Source organism: Anas platyrhynchos, chromosome 9 (assembly GCF_047663525.1).
Source record: "Anas platyrhynchos isolate ZD024472 breed Pekin duck chromosome 9, IASCAAS_PekinDuck_T2T, whole genome shotgun sequence".
NCBI classification, from domain to species: Eukaryota; Metazoa; Chordata; class Aves; order Anseriformes; family Anatidae; genus Anas; species Anas platyrhynchos.
In genome coordinates, this window is record NC_092595.1 from 12,001,064 (window position 1) to 12,014,218 (window position 13,155).

At 49.5% G+C, this 13,155-nt stretch overlaps 1 protein-coding gene across 9 annotated transcripts in view; it reads right to left on the reverse strand.

The window, feature by feature from the left end:
• Nucleotides 1-13,155, reverse strand: part of FGF12 (fibroblast growth factor 12) — a 230,317-nt gene that overhangs the window by 72,645 nt on the left and 144,517 nt on the right. For all 9 annotated transcript variants that reach the window (XM_038183601.2, XM_027463966.3, XM_027463964.3 and 6 more), the window contains one exon: nt 1,958-2,068. In XM_038183601.2, coding sequence (XP_038039529.1) covers nt 1,958-2,009 — 52 coding nt within the window. In that variant the 5' untranslated portion in view covers nt 2,010-2,068. The remainder of the gene's footprint in view (nt 1-1,957; nt 2,069-13,155) is intronic.

The window sequence follows — 13,155 nt, forward strand, 5'->3', positions numbered from 1 at the left end:
CACCCACCGAGGTGCAGCCAGAAGCAGCTTCCCTTGGCTCCCCTGCCAGCCTGAAATATTACAGAACTGTCCTTACATTTTATTTTCCTCTGCTGTTTACCTAAATTCATCTCTGCTTCCATTTAAGCCCATTACTTTGTTGTTCGGTCCTCACTGATAGATGAGGGTAATGAATCCCTGTCATCTCCAGCAGCTCTTCGCATGTCGTTGACAAATAGGCCTCCAATGGGATTTTCTGCAGATTGAGAACATCCTATGTCTTCTTCCTTTTAAAAAGCAGCTAATACCACCCAGCACTGGGTCATTACTCACCCGCTAAAGCCCACTGAGCTCATCACGTGTCGGTGCCTGCCTGACAAGAGCACAAGGCCAGACTTCTTGGAGGAAGAGGCCCGCTCAGTCCTTCACAGAGGTGTGCGTGCAGGGGGAACGTGGGGCTGGCTGCAGGTTCTCCTGCTCCACCAGGAGTTAAGAGTTGTGACTGCAATTTGTGGCCTTTTGTTTGTTAAGCACCAGCACGTGAACCGTGGGACTAAGACCGGACACAGCACGCTTCAGGCCAGGTTCCTGCTGAACGCAATCTCTTGGGTTGTTTCACAAGGGCTTTGCCAGCCTCTCACCATTTCAGTCACTGCTTTCTCAGGGCTCCTCTGCATGTAGGCCCCGGCCCTGAGCAGGCTGCAGCCACTGTCCTCACCATGCAACCACAAATTGTCCCCACCATGGCAACCCACCAGCTCCTTGGGGCTGGGGCAAGCCCCACAGACACGGGGCTGCATCTACCTTACACCCCTGTCCCAGGGCACCTTCACAGGACATTGTCAACACCTTGCTACATGGGCTGCATCACTGCAGACAGCCCTCACCTGCAGCCCAGAGCCTGCCCTCCTGAAGGAGCAATGCCTTCAATCTACCTAGGAGCTTCCATAGAACAGAACAGCATGATTTGTCCCCAAATTAAGTAGGTTCTTCCTTCCACAAAGTACATGAAGTTTGCCTCCATCAATTCTACCACATACATCAACTTTTCTTCATCCCTACTAACAACTGGGAAGACACCCTCCACAGTGGGCAGGCAAGATGTTCTGTATCTTCACCAGTGGCACAGAGAGCTTCAGACCAACATAGGATAAACCAAATCAAGACTTGAGTCCTAATCTGTTGACATAATTTGTGGCACCAAAGATCTGAGTATTGGTGCCTTCTTAAAAGCGTCAATCTGACACCTGTGAAATGAAGAGATGCTGTAGGAAACACCTTGTTGTTTGTTTTTTTTAAACCTTTCAATGAGCTTTGGTATCGAGAAAGCTATGTATTTTCTGAAGGAACATTGGTTTGTATTTATTTAAGACAATATGGCTCCTGCACGTGAGCATCACATTTAAACTTATGTGGCTCTGCTGCACTTTGGTAATCTTTGATGGACAACATGAATCCAATCCCTTCGAATAGGGTTTTGGCAGAAGACCTCATTTAGAAAGGTCATTCAATACCCTCAGCCTTAAAAGTAGCCTCAAAGCACAGGATTTGGGTGAACAGCTGGTTTTCTCCAGCCTGGAAATTCCTGATGCTTGCTGAATTTTTCAGAATAAAATAGTGAAAACAATCATCTTTTCTTCTCCTTGGAAAGAGAATTCCCCGTATCCTTTGCCCACGTGGCATGTGTATAAATATAATCTCCTTTCTCTTTTGGCAGTAGTTCAAATCATGGGTTTTATTCTCCACCCCACCCAGATGGCAGTTACAGAATCGGGGCGGGAGGGAACAAGATGGGAGAGGAAACATATGAAATTATACAGGCAAGATTTAAAGGGGAAGTATAGATAGGAAAAAATGTGCAGAAAACAGCTGGCTCCTTCCTAATTTGATCTTTTCAAAAATGAAGCTTCACAAGCGAGACCCACTAGGTGATGCATTTGATTGTAATTGGGTTGCAAAACAGGCTAATTTTTCTTACTGTAGTCGCTGTTTTCGTCCTTGGTCCCATCAATTGTACCATCTGGGTGCATCTGCAGGAAGTATTCCTGCTGGCTGAATAACCTTGTCACAATTCCTTTCAGCTGGGGTTCTGCAAAGAAAATAATAATTACTATTAGATATACCAAACATGCAGCAAGGAGCAAGAGACCCAATTTGTGTGGTCCCCATTAAACCCTGAGTAAATAAAAAAAAAGTGGTTGGCAGATCAGACAGCTTTCTGTGATTCCTTTCAAGAGTGGTTGTAAAATATTCATATAGACATACAGGCAAATAAAATGGAGATCAGATGAGGAGGTAAAATGCAACGCATAGTTGGTGCAGCATAAAGTACTAGATTTATGCAACACCACTTCACTGGAAGTTACCTGCCAAATTCAAGTCTTTAGACACTATATGTATTCTGGATATGCCACTCATTTGGAAGAAAATTTGCTAGCAACATTGCAAAGAATTTGCTCGTTTCTTATCCTGCCTGTAAAGCCAACTACCCTGGTTTCTATATTTGATCCACTATTATCTAGTCCCAGTCTTATGCCAACGAAGATCTATTTAAACTGCTGGTATTACAGTGGTGTAAAACCAAAGCAACTGAGCGCTGAATCAGGCTATGCGAGTCCAACTGTGTGGGATTCGGGGAGCAAAATTCCTAAAAGGAACAGATGCAAGACACCTCCAAAAACGACCTCTGAAGCATTTACAGGCACCTGAAAACGCCTCTGTTTTAAATCCTGTATGTTCCTCCCTTCCAAAACATGTGCCATACACTCTGGTGGGTGAGAATCACTCCTTGTCTTCAGCAGGGTCCTTTCCCAGCCCCATATACCAGGAGGCAGCCATGGGCTAGGAGCTCCCCTACCACCCCAGCAATATTTTACAGCCATGCTGAGGAAGAAAAGGGAAACATGAGGGAAAAGCAGAAACAATTTGGCTACGAGATAACTTCACCTGACAGAGCTCTGCAGTCTCCCTGCCGTCCCACTGATCAAACACAAATTAAGTGGCCAAAAATTCGGGATAAATTCAATTTTACCATGTGAGGCTTACAATTTGTCAAAGACATTGCTTCCGTGAGGCAAACTAGCCAGCTACACGCGGAGGGGCAGGCACACTGGCTGGATGACAGAGATTCTCCTCCTGTGGTGGGAGTTTGCTGCTCTGTGACCACCCACCACAAGTAAACGGGAGCTCCCTACTGCTGGCTCAACAGAGAGGGAAAAAAATCCAGTGTAGCTTACCAAAAGTCAGCCTCCTGTCCTTCCTGCCTCTCGTGAGGCTGTTCAATAAGCCCTGGTGGTTATGCAACCCTGCTCATGCTGTGAGCTAAGTGCTCGCATTAGGAGCCCCCATCCCGCACCTCTCCACTGCCCAAATCCCCCACCACAGGCAGGGACAGTGGATGTGGACGGGTTGAAGGTGCAAAGGTTTCAGCTCCAGCAACCCCTCCACTAGGAGGAGAATCAGGTCCTATTTCCCATCTACAGAAGCATACGCTTGCCGCCAAATAAATCAGTGTCAGCTGGTTTCTCTGCTGGCTTAAACAAGTGATTTCATCGCAGCCCAACTGTTGTAGGCTGCAGACAGGGTTTTTCCCAGAAAAAATCCCAGCTCCAGGACAATAAGTACACAGTGGCCATCTACTAAGAGATGGCGTCAATCGTGCCAAAATATGCCAAATCTGCTTTGCTTTGTTCTTTCCAAAATGAAAGATCTGTTTTGTTGGATGTAGGAACTTGATTTAAACGCTTTTCTTACAAAGATGTCAAAGTGGAAGGAAATACAAAGCTGCATCCTCAGGCACAGCCAAGCGCACTGCCCTGCTTGAGCCTGGCCCCTTCCCTCTTTATCTAACCCCACAATAGTAAGGGTGCTAACAGGCATTCCCTGGTATGAGACCTGTGTTTAAGTCCCCGAATGAGTCTCAGCCTCATTTTTACTCGCTGGTTAAATTTTAATGTGCAAGTACTTTGCACAAAATGGAAGAGCTCCCAGCAGGACGGATTTAAAGACGCTCCTGCAGCCTGAAGCTCTGTGTACTGGGGAAAGGGAAAGACCTCGTCTTAAAGCCCCTCAAGGATAGGAGCAGAGATAAAAACCAGGCCTGACCCTTCCTCCTTTGTAGGGAAGACAATTTAGATACAGGACAGAAGGCCTCTTTCTTTCAGGGCCCAAGCTATACTTTGATCATGCAAATCATTTTGGAAGAAGTTAAAAACCTCTCCCACTTACACTAAGTAGCCTACTGAGTAAAATACAAAGCAGATCTCATCGTTAGTAGCTTCCTATCATCTTGAAGCTTATCAAAACAGCACCCGAGGTCCCCTAGGGCCCCCCTGCATCCATGCGGTAGATGAAAGCAGCACCGTACCAGAAGGCTGAGTGTCACCACAGGAAGACATGGGGTGAAGCCCCAGCATCCCTCTTTCATCACGGATCTGACAAACACTCAGCCAAGGTCTGACTCAAGCTTCAACAACCACCTTCTTCATAATCCTGGGCTTTTCTCAGTCAATGCCTGCCAAGGGATGGGTTGGAAGAGAAATCTGATCTCGCATGCACTTTTTTTCCTGCCCTGGTTTTGCTGAAGTTTGAGGCTCACTCCCAAGCTCACCGTAAGCTCAAGGGGAGTGGAAGGGAGCTCCACACCACACACAAAACCACCACAATCCTCCCGTCTGACTGTGGTCTGACAGCAGCAGTGTTCCCGTCCCTGAGCTGCACAGAGCCTTCTCTGCAGGAGCATCCCTGTTCCTGAAGCCCTACAGCACCAGCAGTCAAAAGCCTTTTCCAGACACCAACTGGTCAGAAAGCACTTGTCAGACACACAGGTCTCAGCTGGCGAGCAGCTGCACCTCTCTCCTCTAGGCAGAGCACAGCCCAGGAGGGCGAAGGAGCTGTCTGGGCGATGAGGGATTCATCTCGCCTAGCACAGGCTGCTCCACAACACAGGCTCAACACCTGAAGAGGAGTCCCTTTGCATCCCAAACCCACAGGGACCCAGCCCCACAGGGTGCTGAAGCAGCCCATATTTCCCCATCCATTGCAAAGGGACCAACACAAGCAGGAGCGGCTGTGCTGGTGGCAGCCCAGGGGCTGCTTTACCCCCGGGCACCTCCTGCCTGATGTTTGGGTATGAAGTGGGGCACTGGGACTTGTCACTTGTGCAGGAAGCAACGTGCCTGGGAGGCCTACAGACAAAATTTTAGGTGAAGCTTACATTCAACAAGGAACAAGGACGAACCCATCTTCCTCCCAAAGCTCACTGCAGTTATTACTCGCAGAGGGGTGCATAATCACAAGGGAGGGTTTTTCCTGCTAGCCCTGAGGCAAAATTCGGCAGGTGGCTTTTAGGAGTGTCTCTACTGTTGTCATATATTTTAGCATCACTTCTTTCCAGCGACAAAGAATGACAATTTTATCAGTCTTCCAGCATTGCTACACCTCATGCTACAGCAATAGAGGTTTCTATGCTACATTTTTTTTTATACCACAAACAGCAGGTCTCCTGGTCACTTCAGGATGGTGGCACAGCCTGGTAAGTCACAGCAGAAGGCAGAAAGACAATAGAATAGGCTGAGAGCTTTCCACCTTTAGCAACAAAAGCCATAAGAGAGCAGTCCTTCAATAAACACTGGGGGAGAAGACAACCCTGAGACTGTTTGAAATCCCCCTGGTGATACTGCCCCAGGCTGTAATAAATAGGAGACAGAAACGAACTATAAAAAGGAGGAAAAAAACTGCAGCACAGCCAAGCACGAGCCTCTCCTTGACCACTTCCTTTCTATAACCCACCGAATTCACCAGGAATTAAACGCTAATCTATTCTTTAACCTCATCGTCGTGTAGCAATGGGAACTCAGATCTTGCTTTTAAAGGAGCAATATGGCATAACACACTTGAGCTAAACCCATTCCTCCCACTCAGGCTCCTCCGTACATTCGTCTGTTCTGCTGTAGCTTTCCCTACAGAAATGGAACTAAACTAACATGGACAAGACTTCAGCTGCAACTTAGTGGCTCCCCGAAGACACAGCCAAGTATTTCAGAATGGGTTTAAGAAAAAAGTTATGACTGCCTTGATCTCAAAGCACAGACTGAGCACAAGAGACTTCCATGCAGCTCGTACTCCCAGCGCAGCCCCATGCTATTAGGATCCCCAGGGGATAGATAAAGGAATGCTTTTGTCCTTATTTCATAAGACATACCATTAAGCTTTAGAACACTCACATTAAAGACCCTGTTCTGGCCATTCATACACAGCCCTTCAGGGCTGGGGCATGGCAGAGAAAACACAGCAGATCCACTCTGTACACCAAGGCAGCGCACTCAGATCCCCTAAATGTGGTACTCCCTGAGGGCACAGGGGGAGATTTCGCCCCAGAAACATCCCCAGGGAGCAGAGCCACAGAGCAGACCAAGGAGAGCACCAGAGAGCAAGAGCAAAGCCATAGCTCTCTGTTCCTGGTCTGCAGCATCTGTCAGGCTGGGTAAAGACACAGCCCTCAGCTGCTGGTCCTTCTTAAACCAGCCCCCCACTAACCAACTCATTGCACCTCCCCTGACCAACATCTTTCTCGTTCCTATTTCCCCAGGGCAAGCTCCCCAGCCCTGCATGCCTTGCTTTTAACTTCCTGGCCCGTTTGATACAGCTGAGGGCAACTAAGTCATGATCTGATTGCTAATCTCCTTGGCACTACTTAGACGGTAATGCGAGGCTGGCGTTATGCAGTTCAGCTGTCCTGCTGCTGGGGCTTAAAGTCATCTCCATCCAGCACGGGCTGCTGTGCTTCCTGCCACTGAATTGTATGGCAACTCGCATCCCCTGGGGCTTCCCAAGGGATATGAGGAGTGCAGGGTGCTCACACCAATCTTGATTGCTCTCCAGGCATGTGCCTTGCAAAGGGCCAGGGGATTGAAATCAGCTGTCCAAGTCACATCCCTCACCCCCAAATGCAGGCGCTTCCGAAGGTATTTGCTGAGTCCCCCAGGAAAGAGAGTACAAGTTCTGCAGTCAGTGGGAGAAAAGCTTTTTATCAAAAACATCACCTTCTTTTTAATGACCTCTTCTTTAATTTCTGCTATGTAAGGTGAACACAGAGCTCCCCCCCCATAACTGCAAAATGGAAAACACACAAGCAAGATAGATCTCCCCTATCATGTGCTGCAGAGGGGCTCAATCCAATGTAGTCCCTCAGCTTGGAAAGACCAAGGAATAGGGCACGGCTTTGATTTCCAGCCCAGACTCCGTTGTGGAAGGCAGCCTGCCACGGCCACATTTCTTCTGGGAAACCTGGGGGGACTCAGCAAGGCCCTGTTCACAGGAGCCACCTTAATCTCAGCTCAGAGTTAATGGCAGGGATCTCCGAGGGGTTTAATAACCTCTTAAGATGAAGGGCTTAGTGACCTCTCAGGGATTGGAGCCACTGGCTCCGAGGACTCCTGCAATTCACAGCGATGCCCTGGTTGGCAGGCGGGCCTCTGCTGGAGGCTGCTGGTGCAGAACTGCTTTTAAATTCACCCCACAAGTGCCAGAAGTCCTATGTGCTGGTATGGCTTACACTCTGAACCTCTTGGGTTACTGTTCTCCGCACAACCGGCTGTCACTGCCCTCTAGCTCACACCAAGCAGCCATTTGACAGCCAGCAACCTACAACGAGGCAGAAGGAAGGCACCTACCGAGTTAACTCTGAGGCTCACCGATTTGTTTGCTCTCTTTCTGCAGCATGACAGGCTCTGACTCAAAGCCCCGCTTGCTCCCAGCACAGCAAGGCTGGCTGAGGCTCCAGCAGCAGGCTCCCAAAGCTGGCCAGCACCCGCTGCCCAGCAGAGGACATCGCTCTGCCGAAGGAGAGCTCCTCCTGTGCCTACCTGAGCCCCAGCTGGGCGTCCTGCTGACTGTCCTGGTGCCCATGCGACAGTTTTGCTGAGGATGGGACTGTAAACGGGGGACCTGGGATGCATCTCAGAGTGTATTTCACCTAAGTGTAATTTAAACATTTGTTTATTGCAATTAGGCGTTTTAGGCTGGAATTTACACATTCCATTATTCTCATTTTCCTCCGTTCAGGCTGCGGCTGTCGTAACGGGAGGCTGATTTATGACTCACTGCCTGCGCTCAAACCCGCACCGAAACCAGCATCGGGGTCGGGATGCAAACTGCTTCTAATTTCCTTAGATTAACTCCGCATTTCAAGTGCCACCACGGAAACTGCAGCTTCCCTCCCCTGAAAAGGACGGCTTCCAGAATACCGAATAAGCCAAATGCTGCAAACACACGCTGACAGGGAAGGGCACCGAAATCCCCCTTCAGAAGCACGGTGTTAATGAAGGCTCGTACTAACTCGGCACGAAAACGCATCAGCGAGCTCCACGCAGATTACTATGGTGACAGGCATCGGCACAGAACTCAGGGAGAAAAAGGAGATGAAAAGCTGCAGGAGAAAAACGTGTTTTTTTTTTTTTCCCACCCAGGAGCTGCTGGGTTCTCTGGGGTGCTGGGAGCTAGGATGAAGTAAGTGGTTTTCTCCAATTAAACGCATCGCAGTCGGCAGAAGTTTAATGGCTCAGCTCGCTACGATGGTTCACTGAACCCACCCAAACTGGGGAGCTGAGGGATAACAGTGCTGGCAGATGTGCCAGGAGCCGCTGCCCTTGCAGAGCAGGGTGCCTCGCGACACGAGCTGCGACCACGGCGGAGCAGGAGAGTTTAGCAGGTGCTGCGCACCAGTGTTTGGGCCTGCACCTGCAGTGAGCCGTGCACCAGGCAGGTCGGAGCCTCCTGAGCCATATGTGGGGCTCCTGGAGGACGCTCCAGCTGTATCACTCAGGTGCAGATGTAGGAAACCCCTTCTCTGCAAATAGGGCACGATGCTGCAAAGCACTGAGCGTTTTTGGCTCCCATGGGAGTCACCAAGAATGAAAAAGCAGCAGGAGGAGGCAAGAAGGGCGCTTCCCAGCCCTATAAAATGTTCACCCATAGCAAAACATCACAGCAAAACATTCTGAGCAGAGGAATGAACTTGATCACCAGCAGGTCCTGGAGGGACTGGGCAGTGCAGCCCCTAGCACCTTGAGCTCTGGGCTGGCAGGGAAAAAAGTGCATGTATAGTGCAGAACGAGGGGGCTGCCCCAGCACCGGGAGGCTCTGCAGCAGAGCGAGGCATCCAGCCCCACCTTGCAGAGCTGCCCCAAACCTCTTTGGTGTAGATACAGCCACTTGGCTTAACACAGGGCACCTCACCCAGCCCACAAGGAGGACGGAGAGGTGTAACCAGGGACTGACTGATGCTAAGACATTTATTCCCATGGATGGTGATGCTGGGGGCACCAGACAGCTGATCCTTTCCTGGTGACGCAGAACGAAGGCCGTGCCTAGCTCCAGTCCACCGTGATTACAGGGTTAGAGCCACCCTCCAATTACAGGGAATTTGTTTTGAGAAGAAAATGACTCGGGGACAATAGGGCTGCACGGCACGCGTGTATTTACTCATCTGAAGTGTAAATCTCCACCCAGGGCTAATAACTACGGAGAGCCAACTGGTGTTTCCAGGATGCATGACATGAAATAACAGGCTGCGCTGGCAGGGATGGCCTCTGCAGCTGAAGGACAAGCTTCCGAAAATGACATTTCCCTACCTCAGAAGGATGATGGGCTCGCGTTGATGACAGCACCCATCAAAGCAATCACCTCTTGTCACTGTCAGTGAGTCACTAGAGCAGAATGGCACCTTGTAAGCAAAAAGAGCATCCAGGGAAGTGATTTCCTTTCCTGTGCTGATGTCTGCAAGGAGGAATAGTAATTAGCCCTCTGGCACTGAGCACAGCTGCCTGCCCACACCCCTCTACCAAGGAGCAGACACATACAAAGCCCTGCACAACGCCTGCTCGCTGCTACAGATCCTCAAGCCTTGAGGGAAGGCTACTGCTCCCTCATAGAGGAGGTGGAGAGGCTGTGTTTGCACCACACTGGTGTCCACACAAGCCCTCCCATATCCCGGGAATCAGCTTTACAGGGATATTAACACAAGCACGAGGCAATGGGCAGAGAAAAGGAGTCACAGAAAGCACTGGAAACGAGGGGTGCAGCCACGGGGATGCTGCTGCACGCCTCTCCCAGCCCAACTCTTCCTAGGAGCCCGAGGGCACCAGACGGAGGCAGCAGCCACCCCGCAGCTCACTCACACCCTGGGACCTGACCCCGTGTGACAGCCACCTCAGGTCCAGGGCTCAAGGAAAAAGAGGTCCCAAGTCTTGGATCAGTTCTCCTAGAAGGCAAATGCCAAACTAGTGTACAGGACACATGAGCTACCCCTGTGAGCAGTCCCAGCCCACAAGCTAGGGATGGCACAGCCACCCCAGCACTAAAGGCCCGAAAAACATCCCCAAAGGCCACCACAGCTGAAAGCAATGTGATGCCAGGAGAAAAAGGGCTGACGGCCTCACTGCCACCAGTTATTTTGGCACAGATTTGCTGACTGCCTCTGGGTGAAATTATTCAGCTGAATATTTTAATTGTTCAAAAACTCCGAGTAAGAGCAGCTGAAGCTATACACAAACTCCATCTCATTAATGGGGAAAGGAAGATCTGAAAAGGGGAAACGTTTTGATTTTTTTTTTCTTTTGAGACAATGTTTTCTTTGGAAATGCAATGAAAAAAAAAAAAGATTTTAAGAGTTGGAGATGAAAGCCAAAGTTTCATTTTAAGAAGAATGAAATATTGCATTGGATCTGAATCCCCTCCTCCCCACAAACATCTTATATTTGACTACAGAGCTAAAAAATCAATTCTTCATACAGCTGCACTCCTGGGTTTGTTCTCCTTTCCCCCAGGACATGGTTTGTGTTGCTGTTGATCCAGTGCGTTTCAACAGCAGTCAAACTTTCAAAACCTTTCCCTTTAAAGTGCAATCTGCTCCTATATTGACTCCAGCTCTGATGAGGAGAAAGCCAACGCCTGATAGGAACGGAAAGCATGAAGAGATGTAGGGCTGTTCCAGGAGTTATGCAGGGTGAGCTTTCTTAGCTAAAGAATTTAAAAAAAATGAGAATTTTAATGGACCAGAAGTTGTAGCTAAAGCTCCTAAGCTGTCATTTTGCAGCACAGCTGATGCCTTGGCCACTAAAAGCTAAGGCAAGCTCTTAAGTATGGACAGCAGAGCACAAGAGATATTATTTATTTGGAGGAAAACCCTGCAATTACTCCCGACATATTGTGTAATTAGCCAAAATTACAGCATATTCACCCAGAGTGAAACAGGATAGCATAACCATTACGTGTGAGCCCGCAGCCAGTGAGTGCATTTCACTGGGGCACAGACATGACCCCAGGAAGCAGCAGCCACGCCTGAGCTTCTTCCAATCTGCTCCATGGGTTAAAAAACAGGATAAATAAACACCTGCCTGGGGGACGCATGCCTGGTATCAGTGCAGGGCTACAGCTGGACTAGCCAAACTTGGGGTCCCTTTGTCCGGTGACATTATCACTCCTCTGCACCCCAAGTTTGTCAGAGGGCTCCACGGCACAGTCCCCTGCTCCCCTCACCACGAAGTGCCCCCACAAGGCCCCCATCGCTAACAGCCCTAGCCCAAGCCGAGCAGAAGCCATCCCTGCTGTTCGCGCCTGCCATGGCACCGTGATCTGTGCTATTCTCAGCTGCCGAAGCTCTCCGCTTCCTCCAGCCACCCGACAGGCCTGAAATACCGCAGAAATGCCGAGAAGCCCCTCACGCAACCAAAACACACTCTGGAAACGCCCACGTCGCTCCTCCACTCGGCTCCACAAGCGCAGGAAAGTAAATTCATTAAAAGAGAAAATGGACAGAACGCGCTCTGAGCAAGGGCTGAGCAGAAAGAAATCCCTCGATGAGCCCTGGGTGGTCCCTGGGTGGCAGCTCAGGGTCCCGAAGTCACGGTGCAGGCACACAGTACCAGTAGGCATTAACATCTCCTGTCGATGCACGGTTCCTCCCGCGCTGCCTCAGCGTTCCTCCAAAGCGATGAGAGGCGTTAGACTTCTTTATTTAACAGGTAATGAGCCTGGCATATAGAAAAATCAAAGCTAGAACCAGTCGGGCTGTGTTTTGAGATTTTTATTTTTTTTTTGCTCCACCGCACTAATGCAGATTAAGCCTTCCTGTAGCAGTTTGCAAGCGTTTTTTTTTGACCCAAAATTATGATGTTACTAAATTTCGGCAAATATTACACAACACCAAAATGTGCATACAGAAAATGTGCTGCTTTCAACAGTCTGGCTTGAAACAAGATTACACTTCAAAGAGCGAGATAATGCTAAAACCAGGCAAAGCCTGCCGTGCAATGCCAAGTCCTCTTTCCTTCCTTCTGCTTTGTGAAAACATGCTTTGTTTACCTGCACAAAAATTTAATTTACCTACCAAAACTGCTTGTGGATTTGGAAAGCCACCACCCACTTCTCTCCATCTAAAGCTCTGTTTTAAATAGGGAGCTGCTGAGTGGTGCTCTGAGGTTTGTGCCTTGCTGCAGACACCTCGCTCCCCATGTTGGGCAGTCCCAAGGGTCCCAGCGAGACTGCCAAGTTCACCGCCCGCCCCGCTGCTGGCTCGGGAGAGAGCTGTAAGCACGGAGCTCGCTCCCTGGGGATGCATGTGCTGAGGATGACACAATACACACAAAGCAAAAAAAGAAATCCTGCGTGTCCAACAGGTCTCTGGCTGCAGCTCCTGCTTCTCCGGCTGCCCAGGAGCCTCTCGCCACATGGGAACTTGGATCGAGCATCCCAAACTTCGGCTGGGGGTTCCTCATCGCTCAGGAGCTGCCAGCAGGCTCTAGTTGTAAAATCTAGGATTTATTTCACGGGAAGCAGAGATGTATTTTTGTCAAAATGAAGAAATAAAACTAACAGATGAAATGTTTAAGGAAGCGGAGAAGGCGCAGAAGGAAATGAAATAAAAGCCAAAATAAATGTTTATGAGTTGTAAATGACGATGCTGCGTGTCAGCCGGCAGGCAGATCCTGTCCTGAAGAGCAGACAACCGAGCTACGAGAAGCCAGCAGAGCACCAGCAGCTGTACAGTGAGCTCTGCCAACCCTTTTAGCCACTGTCACAGGAAATCCCCACTGGAGCATGATGTTGGTCCCCGGAGGACGCATGCACGAGTGGCTGGAGATCGATAACTGAGATGCGAGGTGCCTGCAGCCAGCA